The sequence below is a fragment of the Salvia splendens genome, chromosome 13 (assembly GCF_004379255.2).
Source record: "Salvia splendens isolate huo1 chromosome 13, SspV2, whole genome shotgun sequence".
NCBI lineage: Eukaryota > Viridiplantae > Streptophyta > Magnoliopsida > Lamiales > Lamiaceae > Salvia > Salvia splendens.
The window spans coordinates 17,184,035-17,207,297 of record NC_056044.1 but is presented as its reverse complement, the minus strand read 5'-3'; the positions used below and the strand labels follow the sequence as shown (position 1 = coordinate 17,207,297).

The 23,263-nt window shown below is 50.6% G+C and overlaps 1 protein-coding gene and 1 long non-coding RNA gene across 2 annotated transcripts; both read left to right on the top strand.

Moving 5' to 3' along the window:
* Positions 1-3,007: 3,007 nt before the first annotated feature.
* Positions 3,008-3,958, top strand: LOC121760607. The gene has a single exon (XM_042156248.1). It carries the CDS (start codon positions 3,008-3,010, stop codon positions 3,956-3,958), a length of 951 nt encoding a protein of 316 aa, XP_042012182.1.
* A 4,684-nt stretch (positions 3,959-8,642) lies between these two features.
* On the top strand, positions 8,643-11,427 carry LOC121760049. Its single transcript, XR_006041816.1, has 3 exons — positions 8,643-8,887; positions 8,965-10,728; positions 10,806-11,427. It is a non-coding gene; the product is annotated as an uncharacterized LOC121760049 (long non-coding RNA).
* Positions 11,428-23,263: the final 11,836 nt, after the last annotated feature.

Sequence of the window (23,263 nt, the reverse complement as noted above, 5' to 3'; positions counted from 1 at the left end):
TAAACCCTAATGGCAAGCCCAATAACAGTGACGGCCCATCAGCCCAGAGCCCAAGAAAGAGTATCTGTTCGGCACCAAAGAGTTCGGCACGACCAAAGAGTTCGGACTCAGCCTACAGCTCGGTAAAAGCCGACCAGTCAAGCTCTCCTCTCAGATCGGCAAGAGCTGATCGGTAAAGTCCAGCAGTTCGGTCTCAGCATTCGACCGAACTAGGAGTTAGTGGACTCATGAAAGGCCTCCACGACCTCCACTATACCCACGATCTATTTAGTGGTACGAAGCAGTTATTGAGCAGTTATTGCTCACCCACGATCTTGTTAGTGGGGCTGCAAACCACGATCCTAGTTCAAGGTATAAATAGAACTTAGATCAGATAGAAAAAGGTTAAGCTCTCTAGAGATAAAATATCATATAGCAAGTCTGTGTTGTAAGCTGTAATCCCAGATCAAGCAATACAATCTTGCCCTCCCTTCTTCCCGTGGACGTAGATTTACTTCAGTAAATCGAACCACGTAAATTCTCTGTGTCGTGATCTATATTTTCCAGCATTCTTCACCATCAAAAATTCGCGGAACCATCAACAGGCATGCTCTTGAAGATGAATGTCCCAAGCCAAGTCGAGTCGCGAAGACCAAGACCGCTTGCCATCCAAGTCAAGTGGCACCCCCCGGACCAGCCCTGGATAAAGATTAACACGGATGGTGCAATTTCGTTGGTGACGGGCAAAGCCGGAGGAGGAGGGGTAGTATGAGAGGATACCGGAAAGTCCTTGGCGTATTCGCTACCCCAATCGAAGCTCAATCAGCCCTTGAGGCCGAACTTATGGCCATCCACCACGGCCTCGTCATAGCCAAGGAGTTCAATCGGCTTATTTGGATTGAATCAGACTCCGAACAAGCCATCAAGTTCTTCAATGGTACAACCTGGGGGCCGGCGCATATCTGCCGGACCATGGCGCGCCTCGCCATCCTCAAACAACAACACCACATCCGAGCCACCTTCATCCACCGGGAGGGAAACAAAGTGGCTGATTGGTTAGCCAAGATGGGACTGTACCTTTCAAGCTTCTGTCACATGTCCGAACAAACGATCCCTAGAATGCTCAAAGCCATCATCCGTATGGACGAGATGGGCCTCCCCAACATTCGAGTCCGGAATGAAGATCGCGAGTAAACAAGGAGCCGAGGAGGGACGGTTTTATCATGAGCTCAACGGACGCTGGAGAGTATGGTGGTGTCGCGCTACCCATGGCATGTCCCCCTCTTACTCTTATAGCGTAATTGTTCTAGTGGTTCTTTGTAATTATTTTTGGTTTCCCTAGACTTAGATAGTTCATCCTTCTTGTATCTCCTCGAATGTAACATCTTTCGCATTGCAATATAGGGATGAGGGACCCACGAACCCTCCACCGTGAAGGTCTTTGATTAAAAAAAAAACACCCTCACATGCCATCCCAACATCTAGCATAGGATTCACGTGGGGTGTGGTACTTGCATCATGTGGGTGGTTGACCAACTCCAACTCCTTTCGTGCTTCACCAAGATTCCGGCCATCTGGCGCCGGCGACGTTCCGGCCACCACCTCGTGGTCGAGCCCAACCCTTTCACGCTTTGGAGCATTCCCATCCTTTGCCATTTAAGCTAAAGTGCTCAACATTTCCCCAATAAGGACTCACTTATTTTCCGGCGACTCATTTTCTTCTCCATGGTGTTTGGCGAAGATGCAAAATTAGCCATTTCAAAGACCATCTTCTTCTTAGCCCTACTAACCTCTGAACCAGTTTCGAGGCCAACGCGTTTGAGGGCACGTCGTGATTTCTCCGGGTGCGGGCGTGCCAACCCTTTTCGTTTTTGCCCGTACTATTGAGTGAAAGTTCCATTCCGGCGAGGAGAGGGGCTGCACCAGGTGAATCAAGGCCGCGGCATCCCCCTCCGACAACTTATCACCGGCCTTCACCATTTGTGGGATGCAACAATCACATTTCACCTCCCTCAAAGGGGAGGGAGGAAGAGAGGGCGAATTCTAGAGAGAAGGGAGAGCTTCTCACTCTAGAATGGCGCATTACTCAAAAGGCCAACTTCCGAATGAAATGATCCTGCCCAGTCTTTATGTATCTCGGCTATATAGAAATTACTCTTGGCGAGTTTGATTTGTTGGTCCGAAACCTCCACATAAACTTCAAGGCATGATCTTAGGGGCCTAATAGATGGCGCGGCCGCTTGGGTGAATATGATGATGTCGTCGGCATAGGCTAGATGACTTATCTCCATGCAGTGCCGAGCCGACTTAAAAGACATCTCTTTGTGTCCCAGAATAAGTTTATCAAGCGCCTTTGAGAGGTATTCCGCCGCGATAACAAACAGAGCCGGGGAAATGGGGTCACCCTGTCGGAGACGTCGGGTAGATTTGAAGAATCCCGAGGGGGCGCCATTAATTAGCACCGAGAACCAGCATGTGCCAATGCATCATTCAATGAGGGAGATCCAAGCTTCCGGGAATCCCATCCGACGTAGGACCTTGATGAGGAACGGCCACTGGAAGCGGTCATAGGCTTTATCCAAATGGAAGGGGGCTTCTCTAGAGGTACTTTCCCGTTCCTTTATTTGGGGGTTCCAATTTATCGAGGTGTGAAGCGCTCGGATATGTTTATGTTCCTACGAGAAAAGATAGCGGCTAGGATCTCAGGGTGGGCCCATCGACACCTTTCTTTCGGGGGGAGACTCACATTGATCAAGAGCACGCTTGAGGCGGTCCCACTGCATATCTTTCAAGCAATCGAGCCTACCAGTGGAGCCCTCAAGCAGCTGGACCAGCAAATGGCTCGCTTCTTCTGGGGATCGACTAGTGATAAGAAAAGGACACACTGGAAATCGGCTGGGACCAAATCTGCCTCCCCACGGCCGAAGGGGGCCTTGGTATCCGCAACCTTAAAGAGGTGCTTCGTGCTTTCAATATTAAACTTTGGTGGAGGTTTCGTGAACAAAACTCCTTGTGGGCACAATACATGATGGCCAAATATTGCCACAAAGCATCCCCTCTAAAATCTAGAGCGTCCGGAAGGCATAGCCCGAAGTGGAAAAGGTTGCTAAAGGTGCGACATCAAGCTCATCCCCACGTTAGATGGGTGGTGGGACAGGGGAAGATTTATTTCTGGGACGACATTTGGATTGGGGATGTTGCGCTAAGGGAGCTATGCATTGACGACCGGGCGCCCCCCTTGACTATGGTTTCGGATTTCATCCGGGATGGGACATGGGACGAGGCCAAGTTACACATGCTCCAGGACCAAGCCGGCCTCTCCTGGATGGACGAATTCTCTTTGGCCACGACATGGGAAACCATTCGCTCACAAAGGCCAATCATCCCGGGGCTTGATATTATTTGGAAAGCCGGACTCACCAAGTCAATTGCAATTTTCAATTGGCGCCTCTTGTCGAATCGGATCCCGGTTGACACAAAACTCCAATGGAGAGGGATTGAGATGGCATCCAAATGCCAATGCTGCCCTATTGGACCGAACGTTGAATCCTTGCAACACCTTTTTATTCAAGGCCGTGGGGCAACTAGCATATGGAGGGAATTTGATGGGTGGTTCATGGGATCTTCTCCGCCGATCAGAATCAATGATACAATCCCGGAGAGAGTCGACGTGTGGTCACGAAGGACACAACAACAAGATAAGAAACACTTGTGCCATGCCTTGCCATATCTCATCATGTGGTTCATTTGGGCGGAACGAAATAGGAGCCGACATGACCAAGTCCCCTTCAAACCTTACAATATGATATGGCAAGTGCAAACCTTCATCCGGAATGGTATGGCTATTGGTACCATCAAGCCGAAGCATTGGAGAGGCATGCTCTTGAAGATGAATGTCCCACAAGCCAAGTCGAGTCGCGAAGGCCAAGACCGCTTGCCATCCAAGTCAAGTGGCACCCCCCGGACCAGCCCTGGATAAAGATTAACACGGATGGTGCAATTTCGTCGGTGACGGGCAAAGCCGGAGGAGGAGGGGTAGTATGAGAGGATACCGGAAAGTCCTTGGCGTATTCGCTACCCCACTCGAAGCTCAATCAGCCCTTGAGGCCGAACTTATGGCCATCCACCACGGCCTCGTCATAGCCAAGGAGTTCAATCGGCTTATTTGGATTGAATCAGACTCCGAACAAGCCATCAAGTTCTTCAATGGTACAACCTGGGGGCCGGCGCATATCTGCCGGACCATGGCGCGCCTCGCCATCCTCAAACAACAACACCACATCCGAGCCACCTTCATCCACTGGGAGGGAAACAAAACGGCTGATTGGTTAGCCAAGATGGGACTGTACCTTTCAAGCGTCCGTCACATGTCCGAACAAACGATCCCTAGAATGCTCAAAGCCATCATCCGTATGGACGAGATGGGCCTCCCCAACATTCGAGTCCGGAATGAAGATCGCGAGTAAACAAGGAGCCGAGGAGGGACGGTTTTATCATGAGCTCAACGGACGCTGGAGAGTATGGTGGTGTCGCGCTACCCATGGCATGTCCCCCTCTTACTCTTATAGCGTAATTGTTCTAGTGGTTCTTTGTAATTATTTTTGGTTTCCCTAGACTTAGATAGTTCGTCCTTCTTGTATCTCCTCGAATGTAACATCTTTCGCATTGCAATATAGGGATGAGGGACCCACGAACCCTCCACCGTGAAGGTCTTTGATTAAAAAAAAAAAAACACCCTCACATGCCATCCCAACATCTAGCATAGGATTCACGTGGGGTGTGGTACTTGCATCATGTGGGTGGTTGACCAACTCCAACTCCTTTCGTGCTTCACCAAGATTCCGGCCATCTGGCACCGGCGACGTTCCGGCCACCACCTCGTGGTCGAGCCCAACCCTTTCACGCTTTGGAGCATTCCCATCCTTTGCCATTTTTTTTTTTTTTTTTTTTTTTTTTTTTTTTTTTTCAAACACCGTCATGGTGGAGGGTTCGTGGGTCCCTCATCCCTATATTTCAACAAGGCAATTAAACAGAACTTGGCCACACCCGAAAGTGGTGTGCCACCAACATTACAAGAGTAGTATGCGGTCCGATCCAACATGGTTCGGACCCCATCATACTCCCTCAAACACCACGAGCAGTTACACAGAGCTACAGAGTAGGGAAACAGAGCAAGAAGCAAGTGAAAACAATTCTAGTCCCCGTCCCTTCCTAGGGTACGAACATGTGAAAGACCCATTTGATCCATGCGGACGAGGTCCGCAAGCTCTCTCGGCACCGAGTCTTGTTGCATTTGTTGGCCTCTATCTCTCCCTAGTCCCATTCTCGCAAGGAAATCCGCCGCCTTGTTTCCCTCCCGGTGAATGAAGGTGGCACGGAATTTAAGTTGACGCTTAAGAAGGATCAGATGCGCCATGGCTTCCCGGGCTAGCGCCGGTCCCCATCCTGCCCCATTAATCAATTTGATAGCTTGTTCGGCGTCTGATTCGATCCAAATAGGGAGGCCAAATTCCTTGGCGATGTTCAGCCCGTGGATCATTGCCAACAATTCCGCCTCCAGAGCCGATTGTGCTTCAAAAGGTATGCAAAAGGCCACAAGCATTTTACCCGAGAAATCGCGAATGACTCCTCCCCCTCCTGCTTTGTTGATCGCTTCATTGAAGGAACCATCCGTATTCACTTTAATCCAAGGGGGGTCCGGTGGCTCCCATTTGATCGCCATGGCGAGAGGCAACGCCCGAATGGCTTCCGCTTGTTGAGGGATGTTAATTCCAAGTTTAACTCCTCGCCAGTGCTTCGGCTTCAGGCACCCGTTTGCCATAGAATTCCGGATGTACATGTGGACCTGCCATATTACATTGTGGGGTTTAAATCTTGTATCTTGGTGTCGGCTCCTATTCCTCTCCGACCAGATGAACCATAGGATGAGGTAGGGCATGGCTCGGCTAAGGTGCTTCCTATTCGGCTGATTGCATCTTTGCATCCAAACTTCAATTCTCGTTGGGATTGTGTCATTGATTGAGAGGCGGGGGGATGTACCTTCAAACCATTCATCAAATTCTCTCCATACTCTACGGGCTCCGAATCCCTGAATGAAGAGGTGCTGGAGGGACTCAATGTTCGGTCGAATTGGGCAGCATTGGCACTTAGAGGCTAGCTCAATCTCCCGCCATTGAAGTTTTGTGTCAACCGGCACCCGATTGGAGAGTAGCCTCCAGATAAAGATGGCTATTGAGTTGGTGAGTCCCGCCTTCCAAACATCCCCCAAACCTTGGATGATCGGGTTTCGCCCTCGGAGTGTGTCCCATGTCGAAGCCACCGTGAATTCCCCATGCATAGAGAGGTTCCACCTAAGGATATCCTGTTCGTCATGGAGGATCGGTGTATTAATGATGCCATCGATAACATGCTGAGGAAGGCCGGCCTGATTGTGAAGGAGTTGGAGCTTGGGCACATCCCAAACACCATTTGTAATGAACTCCGAAACCCGGGTGGTTGGTCTTCCCCTATCATCAAGGCTAATTTCCCTCAGAGGACTATTACCAAACCAAATGTCATCCCAGAAGTAGATGCCCCTTGTCCCACTAGCCATCTCATGTGCGGTTGCGCGAGGGGCCAGGCTCTTGAGAGCCTTCTCCACGTAGGGCTACTCCTGCTCGGCAGTCTCAAGGTGAGCGGTGTGGAGTTGGTGCAATATTTTGCCATCATGTATCTTGCCCAAAGGGAGTTTTGCTCCCGAAAGCGCCACCAAAGTTTGATATTGAAGGCGCGGAGGACCTCCTTAGTATTTCGGATCCCAAGGCCTCCTTCTTCAGTAGGGCGGCACATTTGTTCCCATCCAATCCAATGGGTCCGCTTCTTCTCATTCGTAGACCCCCAAAAGAATCGGGCCATTTGTTGATCAAGTTGCTTTAGAGTACCGGTCGTGGGCTCGACGGCTTGGAAGATGTGCAAGGGGATCGCTTCAAGAGTGCTCTTAATCAACGTGAGCCTTCCTCCAAAAGAGAGGTGACGGTGTGCCCATCCTGAAATCCTTCTTGCAATCTTTTCCCGTAGGAAGAGGAACATGTCCGTGCGCTTGACACCACGGTAGATAGGGACACCGAGGTAGAGAAAAGGGAAGGCCCCTCTAGAGAAGCCTCCTTCCGCCTGGATCAAGTTTGCCCAATGCTCATGGTTTTCGGCGATATAGAAATTACTCTTGGCAAGGCTGACTTGTTGGCCGGAGACTCTTTCATACTTCTCGAGACAAGCTCTTAGCCGGCGCATAAGAATTGCCGCCGCTTGAGTGAAGATAATTATGTCGTCCGCATAGGCTAGATGGCTGATCTCCATGCATCTCCGGGAGGCTTTGAACGTCATGTCCTTTTGGCCAAGGATGAGCTTATCTAAGGCTCGGGACAGGTATTCCGCAGCGATCACGAACAAAGCAGGGGAGATCGGGTCTCCTTGTCGAAGTCCTCGAGTTGATCTAAAGAAGCCCGAGGGTGCCCCGTTAACAAGAACCGAGAACCAGCAATAACCAATACACCTCTCCATAAGTGAAATCCATGAATCCGGGAATCCCATACGGCGTAAAACTTTGAAGAGGAAGGGCCATTGGACCCTATCATAGGCTTTAGCCATGTCAATCTTAACAGCCACATTAGGCGCTGGAGAGCATCTAGCAAGCTCATGGAACATTTCTTGAGCCAGTAGTGCGTTGTCGTTAAGGAGCCGGCCTTTGACAAACCCACTTTGGTTTGGGGAGATGACCTGTGGAAGGAAGGGGGAGAGTCGAGAGGTGAGTACCTTGGTAATGATCTTGTTTAAAACATTGCAAAGACTAATGGGTCGGTAGTCGGTCCATGACTCTGGCGAGGCCTTCTTTGGGATAAGGACAATGCTTGTGGCCGTGATGCTCCTTGGCAGGAAGGCCCCTCTGAAGAACTGTCTGATTGCTTCCACTACCTCCGGCCCCACAATGTGCCAGCAGGCTTGATAGAAAGTGGCCGAGAAGCCGTCGGGTCCGGGTGCACTATCTCCGGAAATGCAAAAGGTGGCACTCTTGACCTCATCCGCACTTGGGGCGTCTGCGATGCCAACGAACTGCTCGGCTGAGTGGACCTTTTTTTTTTTTTTTTTTTTTTTTTTTTTTTTTTTTTTTTTTTTTTTAATCAAACACCTCTACGGTGGAGGGTTCGTGGGTCCCTCATCCCTATATTTCCACAAGAGATAATTACAAGGCGTGGCCACACCCAAAAGTGGTGTGCCGTAACAAAATCAAGAGTAGTATGCGGTCCGATCCCACAAGGTTCGGACCTCATCATACTCCTTTCCAAAAAACAATTAACCACAAAGCTAGTCACTATTGTCTCCCGTCGTCTCATGATCAACTTTGATGCCCGTCCCCGTCTAGGTTTCGGATGTGCGACACTCCCATCTCGTCCAATCTAACCAAGTCCAATAGTTCTCTCGGTGCTGAGTTGTAGTGCATTCGTAGGCCACTGTCTTGGACTAGCCCCATTTTCGCAAGGAAGTCCGCCGCTTTGTTCCCCTCCCTGTGTATGAAGGTGGCTCGGAATTTGAGTTGGCGTTTGAGAATGGTTAGTTGCGCCACCGCTTGCCGAGTGGACCTGCTGGATTAGGTGGACCTGCTGTATGAAGGTGGCTGAGTGGACCTGCTGGATTAGGTCGTGTTGGAAATCGAGATCGGAGCAAAGTCGAAACGGAAACAAGAACACGAGAGATTTAACGTGGTTCGGCGTAAGCCTACATCCACGGGAGAGTAACGGATCGATTTACTTCAATCACGATCAAGAACTACAATCATACAACAAGATCACACACTCAAGAACAAGCTACTCTCTCTTCGCATATGAACTCACATCAAACCGAAGACTATACAAGCTAGTTCCTCACAAAGATAGTGTGTATCTCTCTCTCTAGCTATTGATTGTTGTTATGATCTCTCAGCTGATTTCTCTCTCTCGTTTCATCTCTCAGAACCTGGAGATATTCTCTCACTGATCTATGCGGCTTGCATGAGCATTTATAGGAATCGCATCACCTCATGCAGTTGCAACTGCCGCTGTAGCCGTTGCACAACTAAATCTTGAACTCTTTCTTCTTGATCATGTGTTGCACACTCCACGCTCGGTTCCGATGTACCATCACTCGTTGTTATCATCACAAAATTCCTAACAATCCTCCACCTTTTGAGATGATACAACACATCTTTCGATCACTTTGTTCTTTGTTGATCTCATGTCCGAGTAGCGCCAATCTTGACTATTATTGTCAGCATCCTGACTCCGAGAATCATACCCAGATCCTCCTTTATCACTTCCTTGATCAGCCACAACGCCCCCACCGGACGATCGCCTCCACCGGACGACAAAACCTCCACCTAATCTGAATCTTCCCCGATTCAGAATTGGAGTTGCTGATCCCTAGAGATATCACACATCTCTCATAAGTGATAACCAAATTTCTGTCAAGATTATGCCACCTTCACCGCTTAGGATGACACGGCTGTTGCACCTCTCTCACGGACAATTCAACAAACAAGGCTTCACAGCCTCCTCCAGATCGCATTCCCGCGAGCATCCATTGATCGGCGTGTTGTACGTGATGATGTCTGGCCTTATCCCCGATCTCCTCACTTCACCAAGAAGCTCAACCTCGGAGACTCAACAACTGAAAACAGCTCACTGACTAAAAACTTCTCTCAGACATTTCGTCGAACACGCTCTGCTCGAATTGCCGAGCTTGGTGCCGAACTGCCGAACTGCCGAGCTTAGTACCGAACTGCCGAGCTTGGTACCGAATTGCCGAGCTTGGTGCCGAACTGCTGAGCTTGGTGCCGAACTGCCGAGCTTAGTACCGAACTGCCGAGCTTGGTGCCGAACTGCCGGACTTGGTGCCGAACTGCTGGACTTGGTGCCGAACTGCTGAGCTTGGTGTCAGCCACTAAATCCAACGCCCTTCTCGGCATCCAAGCAATCAGTGTTCCAGCATACCTTTTCTCTCACAGGCATTCGTCAATTTACTTCTCTTTCAGGCATTTCGTCGAACACCATCTTTGCACCATCCAAGATGTCTCACCATCGTCGTCTGCCTCTGAAGCATCATCTCATCAAGGCTCTCATGGCCTTCAATATCCATCAACATCATCATAGGCTTCGGAAATGAGTTGCATACCGCCATACTCGATCCCATTATGGATCATCAGTATGAGCAACGATCATTGAGCGAGCTACACCAACGATCACCAAGAACTTCCCTCTTTCTTGATCGATGAACCTTCGAGCTCTCTCCACAATGAATCGCCAATGCAGAAAACTTCTCAACAATATCGCTCAAAGCTGCACGAACCAAAACTGACCACACCGTCGTCCCCTTCAACTGACGTGATCAAGAACTCAATCTCCTTCTCCAAAACCGCTGCATTCGAGACGCTACTTTCAGCATCTCCCTTCGTTCTTCATCTCCGACTTCTTCCAACGATTCTCCTCCTTCCCACAGACGGCGCCACTTGTTGGAAATCGAGATCGGAGCAAAGTCGAAACGGAAACAAGAACACGAGAGATTTAACGTGGTTCGGCGTAAGCCTACATCCACGGGAGAGTAACGGATCGATTTACTTCAATCACGATCAAGAACTACAATCATACAACAAGATCACACACTCAAGAACAAGCTACTCTCTCTTCGCATATGAACTCACATCAAACCGAAGACTATACAAGCTAGTTCCTCACAAAGATAGTGTGTATCTCTCTCTCTAGCTATTGATTGTTGTTATGATCTCTCAGCTGATTTCTCTCTCTCGTTTCATCTCTCAGAACCTGGAGATATTCTCTCACTGATCTATGCGGCTTGCATGAGCATTTATAGGAATCGCATCACCTCATGCAGTTGCAACTGCCGCTGTAGCCGTTGCACAACTAAATCTTGAACTCTTTCTTCTTGATCATGTGTTGCACACTCCACGCTCGGTTCCGATGTACCATCACTCGTTGTTATCATCACAAAATTCCTAACAGGTCGAGGTCTGGATCTTCAAGTGTCGGATTGTTGGGGGCAAGGAGTTGTTGGTAAAACTCCACTGCGGACTTTTTAATCTCGGCTTCCTCGGTGAGCTCCTGCCCATTGGCACTAATTGAGTGGATGCGGAGAAGGACCCTCTTTTGTTTCACCCAGCTTTGATAGAACCGGGTATTTTTATCTCCCTCGGCAAGCCACCTCAAGGCTGCCTTCTGTCGCAAAAAATCTTCTTCCATTCTCAACAAAAGGATGTACTCGGCAATGTGTTTGTTGATTGCTGTCCTGTGATTCGGTGTCGGCCTTGCCTCGAAACTAGCTTGAGCCACAGCAATTTCTTCCTCCTTTTCCTTTAGGTTAGCATGGATGTTCCCAAAAACCTCTTTGTTCCACTCCTTAAGAGCCTTTTTAACTCTGGCCTGCTTGATTTGAATGTTTAGGAGTCCACCCGCCCCCGTGGGCTCCTCCCATGTTTTTTGCACTACGGCCATGAATCCTTCATGCCGGATCCACATGTTCTGGAACCTGAATGCCTTGGCTCCAGCGGATGTGTTCAGCTTCGTGCACCTTGCAAGAACTGGTCCATGGTCCGAGGCAACCCGGGGGAGATTCGTTACCCGGGTAGCCTCGAAGGTCTTAGTCCATTCCTCACTGACAAGCACTCTATCCAACCTTTCAAAAAGGCCATTCTTGGCCCATGTGAATGCCGCTCCATCAAATCCAGGATCAAGCAGCCTACAGTCTTCCGTTGCCTCCGCAAAATCAACCATCTCGGCTTGCCGGTTGGTATCACTTCCGACTCTGTCTTGGTGTGATAGGATGGTGTTGAAATCACCACCGATGATCCAAGGTGTTCCCTCGAGGGGCCCGGCGATCTCCCTCATCTTGTCCCATAAGTGATGTCTTTCGACCCTTGTGCATTTGGCGTACACGGCTGAAATGGCCACCGGTCTAGCAAGGCGGTGGGACTTGAGGCGCCCGTGAAGAATTTGTTCCGAGTCATCCTCAATATCAAAGGTGGACCCCTCTTCCGCAAACAACCAAATCTTCCCGTTCGTGTTCGAACCAATGTAGGGTAGCCCCAAGGCTTTGGAGAATCGGTCCGGGTCCGGGGGAGTGAGCGGTTCCATTATTGCAAGAAATAAAACATTATGACAACTAATAAGTCTTTTTAAAACGTTTTGAGTGGGCGCGTTCGCGATCCCCCTCACGTTCCAAAACATGAAATTGTAAGACATCATTGACAAGAAGGGTGCGTACCCAAAGAGGATGAAGGCCCTCCTTGATAGTCAATGCGGTGTTGCTCTTTGTTCGAGGCGGCCTCCTCAGCGTCGTCGGCCGGAATGTTGCCACCAAACCTCTCGTCCCCCCCGTACAACTCCATGGGGTCTTCGTCCACATCCCCACAATTCTCAACATCAAATTCTCCATTCGCCATGAGAGAGTAATATTGGTTAGTACTCATGTGGTTCTTTGCCGAAAAGAACCCACGCCCCCTTGTCATAGCATGGCGCGCGCCTCCTCTCGGATTCCTTCGATAATCTGGTGAAACCGAGCGCCTCGCATTGGGGGAGCACCACTCCACTTCCATGTTCCCACGTGGTGTTGGTGGTTCGGTGGTGGGGTGCGAAAGGTTCCCCCCGTTCGGCGGGGACTTCCCAACCTCGGGCTTGAGCCCCGCATTTTGAGTTCCGGAGCTCGATCTGCTCCCCAAAGTAGAGTCACCCATAATGTCCGGTCCCTCCCAAGAAATACCACCGGTATCCTCCCCATTTGTTTTGTTATTGTTTGGTCGATCACCGGCCTTGCCTTGTTTCTTCCCATGACGTTTCCATTCATTGGAGTTGGGGACATTCTTCCCCGTATCTTGTTTCCCCTTCTCGGTTTGTCTCTCGGGTTGTGGCTGTTTTGGCGGGCCGTTGTGGTAATTTCTCTTCGGCGGCCGTTCCTTCTTGCCCGTCGCATAGCACACCTCACTTGTATGGCCAACGTGTTTGCAATCTTGGCAATATGATGGTATTTTGTCCCATCGGATTCGCTGCACCGTTTCTCGCCCACCAAGGTCAAGGATTATCTCTTCGGGAGGCGGTTTTGTGATGTCTATCTCGACGCAAATTCGGGCAAATGAAAGCCGAGTCTTGTTTGCCGTGGCTCGATCAATTTGTATTGGAGTGCCGAGAAGCTTGCCGATGGCGAATAAGGCAGATTGGTCGAAAAGATGAATGGGGAGGCCAATTAGGTTGCACCAAATTGCCGCAATGGGGGACTCGCAATATGCATCAAAGTCCGGGGACCATTTGAAGACCCTCATCGGGTGTCGGTCAATGAGCCATACGGGCGTACCCTTTGGGCCTCCAAGGATTCGGGCATAGTCCGCCAAGTCCTCGCATTGAATGAGAATGTGTTTAGCATTAATGTACTTCCAACTAAATCCACACCGAAGTTTAATATTATTAAGGGTCTTTTGGATTTGAAGTCCCGTGGGGATAGAGTGAGAGAACTTACCCACAATGGCGTGGCCCATGCGCTCAGCTAGCTTTTGAGTTTCCGCTCCGGAGAAGTAAATGGCCGGGATGCCGTCGGACACAGAGGCAAATCCAATATTTTGGAGCTTATCCGGCTCAAAGGCTTGAGGGCCGTTAGGGTCAGTCGAGCTTTTAAGCATGTCCGCCAACGTTTTCGGCCGGTCGGGGTGGCTTGAGGCGCCTTCACCCCCGCCTTGTAGAGTGTTACTCGCCGAGCCCAAAGGTGTACCCTTAAACAAGTCCGCCATCGATTTCGGCCACGACGAGGGCCCCGGGGTATCATCTACCCCCCCATGTTGATTAACTGCATTCAGCCCTTGTGTTGCGGCATCCGCCGTGGACATAGGTGTATTTCCACTTCTCTTCGGGTTGTTGTGCTCGGCTTTTCCATTCTCGGTTAGGGTCTTCTCGGCACCTACGTTGCCGTTGTGTGCCCTTCTCGGCTTTTCCATTCTCGGCTTTTCGGCTTTTCCCTTCTCGGTGTGGATCTTCTCGGCCTTTTCATTCTCGGTGTGGATCTTCTCGGCCTTTTCATTCTCGGTGTGGATCTTCTCGGCCTTTTCATTCTCGGTGTGGATCTTCTCGGCATCATCCATAGGCGTATCGTTGGGTGTTGGTGTTTCCCTTGTCACTACAACCATCTCGGCACTAGGCGTGGCCTTGTTCGTCGTCTCGGTAACAAGCTTTTCTCGGTTGGCGTTAGGGTTCGACTTAGGCCGCGGCTGGCCGAGCTCCGCACTATAATGTTTCGAGCTGGCCTCAAACGAAGCTCGGATCTTGCTAGTTCGTCCTCGTTCGAGAGGAGGGAAGTCCTCAAGAGAAGGTCCACTCCCATCCCAAGGTGTGTGTGTGATACTTTGCATGCATCCCGAAGAGTTTTGGGGGAACTCCGGAGGTTTGTAACTGGCCGCCGGTAGGTTTCCGGTACGAAGAGGCTGCGCCGCCGCTGCATCCAGCATTTCCACCGAGTCCAACGCTGCAAGGTGTAGGATCTCATCTAGTTTTGGGCTCCTTGGTGGAGATCCAAACGATACAGCTCGTGCCATACAAGAGGGGAAAGGGGAGAAGGCACTTTCCAGGGGAGCTATTGTACTTGCTAACATTTTAGGCAAGTTTGCTTTTGTACCTGATGGCTTAGGTAGGAAAGGTGGATTGGTGCTTTCCAAGTCAACTTTTGTATCTGCCTCAGGGTTAGGTAGGTTTGCTTTTCCACTTTCCAATGGGGCAGGGACAACACATGGGGCAGCTTGTACTTCACGTGACCTAGCAAGCTTTGGTTGGGGATTGTGGAGGGGGGGAACTTCGCCGGAAACGGCCATAAGCTCGACGGCGGGAACAGCAGATTCCGGCGGGCCGCCTCCTTCCGGTACGGTTCTACCGTTGGGGCCATCGAACTCTTCTTCACATTCATTCCAATGCTCCACTTCCTCTTCCTTCTTATGAGGCAATTCAGGGTCCTCCATCCTGAAAGAGACCCCCAAGTCGAGGGACGGAGTCGCCGGGAACAGGGATCCTTTGCATTTGGGACTACCGGCCGCAGGTCCTTCCTCCTCACCGAAGTCTATCTTCTTCCTTAGTTGCTTGTCCTCGGGCATCGGAGACGGGACAAATCTCTTACGACCATTGCCTTTAGTAGGAGGCGCCGGCGTACTTTTCCGGGCTTTGAGCTTTGCTTTAGCAATTTTTAGTTCCATGGATTTGGTCGGACGTTGAAGGGAAGCGGCGTCGCCAGCTCGGAAGACCATTTGCTGATCGGAGAGGACCCGAGCTCCCTCATCCCCGGAACCAATGTCAGGCAAATGAACCGGATTAATGGCCGGAGTGTCTCTCTTTTCGTCGGGGTCCGGCGGCTGCCCCATTGTTTCGGCCAGCCGAGAGGGCTTCGGCAAGGTGTGGCCGAGACGTGGAGTAGAGATTGACGGGAGCCGCGAGCCAAGTCCGACGATGAAGTCGCTTTCGTCGGGGATGGGCCGGGGGTGACAAGCGGAGTGGGATTGGGAGGAGGACGGCAGGGTGGTAACCACCAAGGAGGATGATGGAAGGTGATGAACCGATGGACGAGGGAGTGGTGGCTGGGGTCGGCGAATGTCGTCGGGTGGCGAGGTGGTGGTGGGAGATTGGCGGCGGAGGTCAAAGGTGGTACAATAGGGTGGAGTATTTTTCCCATCCTTTGCCATTTAAGCTAAAGTGCTCAACATTTCCCCAATAAGGACTCACTTATTTTCCGGCGACTCATTTTCTTCTCCATGGTGTTTGGCGAAGATGCAAAATTAGCCATTTCAAAGACCATCTTCTTCTTAGCCCTACTAACCTCCGAACCAGTTTCGAGGCCAACGCGTTTGAGGGCACGTCGTGATTTCTCCGGGTGCGGGCGTGCCAACCCTTTTCGTTTTTGCCCGTACTATTGAGTGAAAGTTCCATTCCGGCGAGGAGAGGGGCTGCACCAGGTGAATCAAGGCCCCGGCATCCCCCTCCGACAACTTATCACCGGCCTTCACCATTTGTGGGATGCAACAATCACATTTCACCTCCCTCAAAGGGGAGGGAGGAAGAGAGGGCGAATTCTAGAGAGAATGGAGAGCTTCTCACTCTAGAATGGCGCATTACTCAAAAGGCCTTCTTCCGAATGAAATGATCCTGCCCAGTCTTTATGTATCTCGGCTATATAGAAATTACTCTTGGCGAGTTTGATTTGTTGGTCCGAAACCTCCACATAAACTTCAAGGCATGATCTTAGGGGCCTAATAGATGGCGCGGCCGCTTGGGTGAATATGATGATGTCGTCGGCATAGGCTAGATGACTTATCTCCATGCAGTGCCGAGCCGACTTAAAAGACATCTCTTTGTGTCCCAGAATAAGTTTATCAAGCGCCTTTGAGAGGTATTCCGCCGCGATAACAAACAGAGCCGGGGAAATGGGGTCACCCTGTCGGAGACGTCGGGTAGATTTGAAGAATCCCGAGGGGGCGCCATTAATTAGCACCGAGAACCAGCATGTGCCAATGCATCATTCAATGAGGGAGATCCAAGCTTCCGGGAATCCCATCCGACGTAGGACCTTGATGAGGAACGGCCACTGGAAGCGGTCATAGGCTTTATCCAAATGGAAGGGGGCTTCTCTAGAGGTACTTTCCCGTTCCTTTATTTGGGGGTTCCAATTTATCGAGGTGTGAAGCGCCCGGATATGTTTATGTTCCTACGGGAAAAGATAGCGGCTAGGATCTCAGGGTGGGCCCATCGACACCTTTCTTTAGGGGGGAGACTCACATTGATCAAGAGCACGCTTGAGGCGGTCCCACTCCATATCTTTCACGCAATCGAGCCTACCAGTGGAGCCCTCAAGCAGCTGGACCAGCAAATGGCTCGCTTCTTCTGGGGATCGACTAGTGATAAGAAAAGGACACACTGGATTGGCTGGGACCAAATCTGCCTCCCCACGGCCGAAGGGGGCCTTGGTATCCGCAACCTTAAAGAGGTGCTTCGTGCTTTCAATATTAAACTTTGGTGGAGGTTTCGTGAACAGAACTCCTTGTGGGCACAATACATGATGGCCAAATATTGCCACAAAGCATCCCCTCTAAAATCTAGAGCGTCCGGAAGGCATTGCCCGACGTGGAAAAGGTTGCTAAAGGTGCGACATCAAGCTCATCCCCACGTTAGATGGGTGGTGGGACAGGGGAAGATTTATTTCTGGGACGACATTTGGATTGGGGATGTTGCGCTAAGGGAGCTATGCATTGACGACCGGGCGCCCCCCTTGACTATGGTTTCGGATTTCATCCTGGATGGGACATGGGACGAGGCCAAGTTACACATGCTCCAGGACCAAGCCGGCCTCTCCGGGATGGACGAATTCTCTTTGGCCACGACATGGGAAACCATTCGCTCACAAAGGCCAATCATCCCGGGGCTTGATGATATTTGGAAAGCCGGACTCACCAAGTCAATTGCAATTTTCAATTGGCGCCTCTTGTCGAATCGGATCCCGGTTGACACAAAACTCCAATGGAGAGGGATTGAGATGGCATCCAAATGCCAATGCTGCCCTATTGGACCGAACGTTGAATCCTTGCAACACCTTTTTATTCAAGGCCGTGGGGCAACTAGCATATGGAGGGAATTTGATGGGTGGTTCGTGGGATCTTCTCCGCCGATCAGAATCAATGATACAATCCCGGAGAGAGTCGACGTGTGGTCACGAAGGACACCACAACAAGATAAGAAACACTTGTGCCATGCCTTGCCATATCTCATCATGTGGTTCATTTGGGCGGAACGAAATAGGAGCCGACATGACCAAGTCCCCTTCAAACCTTACAATATGATATGGCAAGTGCAAACCTTCATCCGGAATGGTATGGCTATTGGTACCATCAAGCCGAAGCATTGGAGAGGCATGCTCTTGAAGATGAATGTCCCAAGCCAAGTCGAGTCGCGAAGGCCAAGACCGCTTGCCATCCAAGTCAAGTGGCACCCCCCTGACCAGCCCTGGATAAAGATTAACACGGATGGTGCAATATCGTTGGTGACGGGCAAAGCCGGAGGAGGAGGGGTAGTATGAGAGGATACCGGAAAGTCCTTGGCGTATTCGCTACCCCACTCGAAGCTCAATCAGCCCTTGAGGCCGAACTTATGGCCATCCACCACGGCCTCGTCATAGCCAAGGAGTTCAATCGGCCTATTTGGATTGAATCACACTCCGAACAAGCCATCAAGTTCTTCAATGGTACAACCTGGGGGCCGGCGCATATCTGCCGGACCATGGCGCGCCTTGCCATCCTCAAACAACAACACCACATCCGAGCCACCTTCATCCACCGGGAGGGAAACAAAGCGGCTGATTAGTTAGCCAAGATGGGACTGTACCTTTCAAGCTTCCGTCACATGTCCGAACAAACGATCCCTAGAATGCTCAAAGCCATCATCCGTATGGACGAGATGGGCCTCCCCAACATTCGAGTCCGGAATGAAGATCTCGAGTAAACAAGGAGCCGAGGAGGGATGGTTTTATCACGAGCTCAACGGACGCTGGAGAGTATGGTGGTGTCGCACTACCCATGGCATGTCCCCCTCTTACTCTTATAGCGTAATTGTTCTAGTGGTTCTTTGTAATTATTTTTGGTTTCCCTAGACTTAGATAGTTCGTCCTTCTGTATCTCCTCGAATGTAACATCTTTCGCATTGCAATATAGGGATGAGGGACCCACGAACCCTCCACCGTGAAGGTCTTTGATTAAAAAAAAAAAAACACCCTCACATGCCATCCCAACATCTAGCATAGGATTCACGTGGGGTGTGGTACTTGCATCATGTGGGTGGTTGACCAACTCCAACTCCTTTCGTGCTTCACCAAGATTCCGGCCATCTGGCGCCGGCGACGTTCCGGCCACCACCTCGTGGTCGAGCCCAACCCTTTTACGCTTTGGAGCATTCCCATCCTTTGCCATTTAAGCTAAAGTGCTCAACATTTCCCCAATAAGGACTCACTTATTTTCCGGCGACTCATTTTCTTCTCCATGGTGTTTGGCGAAGATGCAAAATTAGCCATTTCAAAGACCATCTTCTTCTTAGCCCTACTAACCTCCGAACCAGTTTCGATGCCAACGCGTTTGAGGGCACGTCGTGATTTCTCCGGGTGCGGGCGTGCCAACCCTTTTCGTTTTTGCCCGTACTATTGAGTGAAAGTTCCATTCCGGCGAGGAGAGGGGCTGCACCAGGTGAATCAAGGCCGCGGCATCCCCCTCCGACAACTTATCACCGGCCTTCACCATTTGTGGGATGCAACAATCACATTTCACCTCCCTCAAAGGGGAGGGAGGAAGAGAGGGCGAATTCTAGAGAGATGGGAGAGCTTCTCACTCTAGAATGGCGCATTACTCAAAAGGCCTTCTTACGAATGAAATGATCCTGCCCAGTCTTTATGTATCTCGGCTATATAGAAATTACTCTTGGCGAGGTTGATTTGTTGGTCCGAAACCTCCGCATAAACTTCAAGGCATGATCTTAGGGGCCTAATAGATGGCGCGGCCGCTTGGGTGAATATGATGATGTCGTCGGCATAGGCTAGATGACTTATCTCCATGCAGTGCCGAGCCGACTTAAAAGACATCTCTTTGTGTCCCAGAATAAGTTTATCAAGCGCCCTTGAGAGGTATTCCGCCGCGATCACAAACAGAGCCGGGGAAATGGGGTCACCCTGTCGGAGACGTCGGGTAGATTTGAAGAATCCCGAGGGGGCGCCATTAATTAGCACCGAGAACCAGCATGTGCCAATGCATCATTCAATGAGGGAGATCCAAGCTTCCGGGAATCCCATCCGACGTAGGACCTTGATGAGGAACGGCCACTGGAAGCGATCATAGGCTTTATCCAAATGGAAGGGGGCTTCTCTAGAGGTACTTTCCCGTTCCTTTATTTGGGGGTTCCAATTTATCGAGGTGTGAAACGCTCGGATATGTTTATGTTCCTACGGGAAAAGATAGCGGCTAGGATCTCAGGGTGGGCCCATCGACACCTTTCTTTCGGGGGGAGACTCACATTGATCAAGAGCACGATTGAGGCGGTCCCACTGCATATCTTTCAAGCAATCGAGCCTACCAGTGGAGCCCTCAAGCAGCTGGACCAGCAAATGGCTCGCTTCTTCTGGGGATCGACTAGTGATAAGAAAAGGACACACTGGATTGGCTGGGACCAAATCTGCCTCCCCACGGCCGAAGGGGGCCTTGGTATCCGCAACCTTAAAGAGGTGCTTCGTGCTTTCAATATTAAACTTTGGTGGAGGTTTCGTGAACAGAACTCCTTGTGGGCACAATACATGATGGCCAAATATTGCCACAAAGCATCCCCTCTAAAATCTAGAGCGTCCGGAAGGCATAGCCCGACGTGGAAAAGGTTGCTAAAGGTGCGACATCAAGCTCATCCCCACGTTAGATGGGTGGTGGGACAGGGGAAGATTTATTTCTGGGACGACATTTGGATTGGGGATGTTGCGCTAAGGGAGCTATGCATTGACGACCGGGCGCCCCCCTTGACTATGGTTTCGGATTTCATCCGGGATGGGACATGGGACGAGGCCAAGTTACACATGCTCCAGGACCAAGCCGGCCTCTCCTGGATGGACGAATTCTCTTTGGCCACGACATGGGAAACCATTCGCTCACAAAGGCCAATCATCCCGGGGCTTGATGATATTTGGAAAGCCGGACTCACCAAGTCAATTGCAATTTTCAATTGGCGCCTCTTGTCGAATCGGATCCCGGTTGACACAAAACTCCAATGGAGAGGGATTGAGATGGCATCCAAATGCCAATGCTGCCCTATTGGACCGAACGTTGAATCCTTGCAACACCTTTTTATTCAAGGCCGTGGGGCAACTAGCATATGGAGGGAATTTGATGGGTGGTTCGTGGGATCTTCTCCGCCGATCAGAATCAATGATACAATCCCGGAGAGAGTCGACGTGTGGTCACGAAGGACACAACAACAAGATAAGAAACACTTGTGCCATGCCTTGCCATATCTCATCATGTGGTTCATTTGGGCGGAACGAAATAGGAGCCGACATGACCAAGTCCCCTTCAAACCTTACAATATGATATGGCAAGTGCAAACCTTCATCCGGAATGGTATGGCTATTGGTACCATCAAGCCGAAGCATTGGAGAGGCATGCTCTTGAAGATGAATGTCCCAAGCCAAGTCGAGTCGCGAAGGCCAAGACCGCTTGCCATCCAAGTCAAGTGGCACCCCCCGGACCAGCCCTGGATAAAGATTAACACGGATGGTGCAATTTCGTTGGTGACGGGCAAAGCCGGAGGAGGAGGGGTAGTATGAGAGGATACCGGAAAGTCCTTGGCGTATTCGCTACCCCACTTGAAGCTCAATCAGCCCTTGAGGCCGAACTTATGGCCATCCACCACGGCCTCGTCATAGCCAAGGAGTTCAATCGGCTTATTTGGATTGAATCAGACTCCGAACAAGCCATCAAGTTCTTCAATGGTACAACCTGGGGGCCGGCGCATATCTGCCGGACCATGGCGCGCCTCGCCATCCTCAAACAACAACACCACATCCGAGCCACCTTCATCCACCGGGAGGGAAACAAAGCGGCTGATTAGTTAGCCAAGATGGGACTGTACCTTTCAAGCTTCCGTCACATGTCCGAACAAACGATCCCTAGAATGCTCAAAGCCATCATCCGTATGGACAAGATGGGCCTCCCCAACATTCGAGTCCGGAATGAAGATCTCGAGTAAACAAGGAGCCGAGGAGGGACGGTTTTATCATGAGCTCAACGGACGCTGGAGAGTATGGTGGTGTCGCGCTACCCATGGCATGTCCCCCTCTTACTCTTATAGCGTAATTGTTCTAGTGGTTCTTTGTAATTATTTTTGGTTTCCCTAGACTTAGATAGTTCGTCCTTCTTGTATCTCCTCGAATGTAACATCTTTCGCATTGCAATATAGGGATGAGGGACCCACGAACCCTCCACCGTGAAGGTCTTTGATTAAAAAAAAAAAAACACCCTCACATGCCATCCCAACATCTAGCATAGGATTCACGTGGGGTGTGGTACTTGCATCATGTGGGTGGTTGACCAACTCCAACTCCTTTCGTGCTTCACCAAGATTCCGGCCATCTGGCGCCGGCGACGTTCCGGCCACCACCTCGTGGTCGAGCCCAACCCTTTTACGCTTTGGAGCATTCCCATCCTTTGCCATTTAAGCTAAAGTGCTCAACATTTCCCCAATAAGGACTCACTTATTTTCCGGCGACTCATTTTCTTCTCCATGGTGTTTGGCGAAGATGCAAAATTAGCCATTTCAAAGACCATCTTCTTCTTAGCCCTACTAACCTCCGAACCAGTTTCGATGCCAACGCGTTTGAGGGCACGTCGTGATTTCTCCGGGTGCGGGCGTGCCAACCCTTTTCGTTTTTGCCCGTACTATTGAGTGAAAGTTCCATTCCGGCGAGGAGAGGGGCTGCACCAGGTGAATCAAGGCCGCGGCATCCCCCTCCGACAACTTATCACCGGCCTTCACCATTTGTGGGATGCAACAATCACATTTCACCTCCCTCAAAGGGGAGGGAGGAAGAGAGGGCGAATTCTAGAGAGATGGGAGAGCTTCTCACTCTAGAATGGCGCATTACTCAAAAGGCCTTCTTCCGAATGAAATGATCCTGCCCAGTCTTTATGTATCTCGGCTATATAGAAATTACTCTTGGCGAGGTTGATTTGTTGGTCCGAAACCTCCGCATAAACTTCAAGGCATGATCTTAGGGGCCTAATAGATGGCGCGGCCGCTTGGGTGAATATGATGATGTCGTCGGCATAGGCTAGATGACTTATCTCCATGCAGTGCCGAGCCGACTTAAAAGACATCTCTTTGTGTCCCAGAATAAGTTTATCAAGCGCCCTTGAGAGGTATTCCGCCGCGATCACAAACAGAGCCGGGGAAATGGGGTCACCCTGTCGGAGACGTCGGGTAGATTTGAAGAATCCCGAGGGGGCGCCATTAATTAGCACCGAGAACCAGCATGTGCCAATGCATCATTCAATGAGGGAGATCCAAGCTTCCGGGAATCCCATCCGACGTAGGACCTTGATGAGGAACGGCCACTGGAAGCGATCATAGGCTTTATCCAAATGGAAGGGGGCTTCTCTAGAGGTACTTTCCCGTTCCTTTATTTGGGGGTTCCAATTTATCGAGGTGTGAAACGCTCGGATATGTTTATG

Bases quoted from the DNA above. Each gene is read 5' to 3' on its own strand.
- LOC121760607 (XM_042156248.1), top strand. From the start codon at position 3,008: ATGGCCAAATATTGCCACAAAGCATCCCCTCTAAAATCTAGAGCGTCC.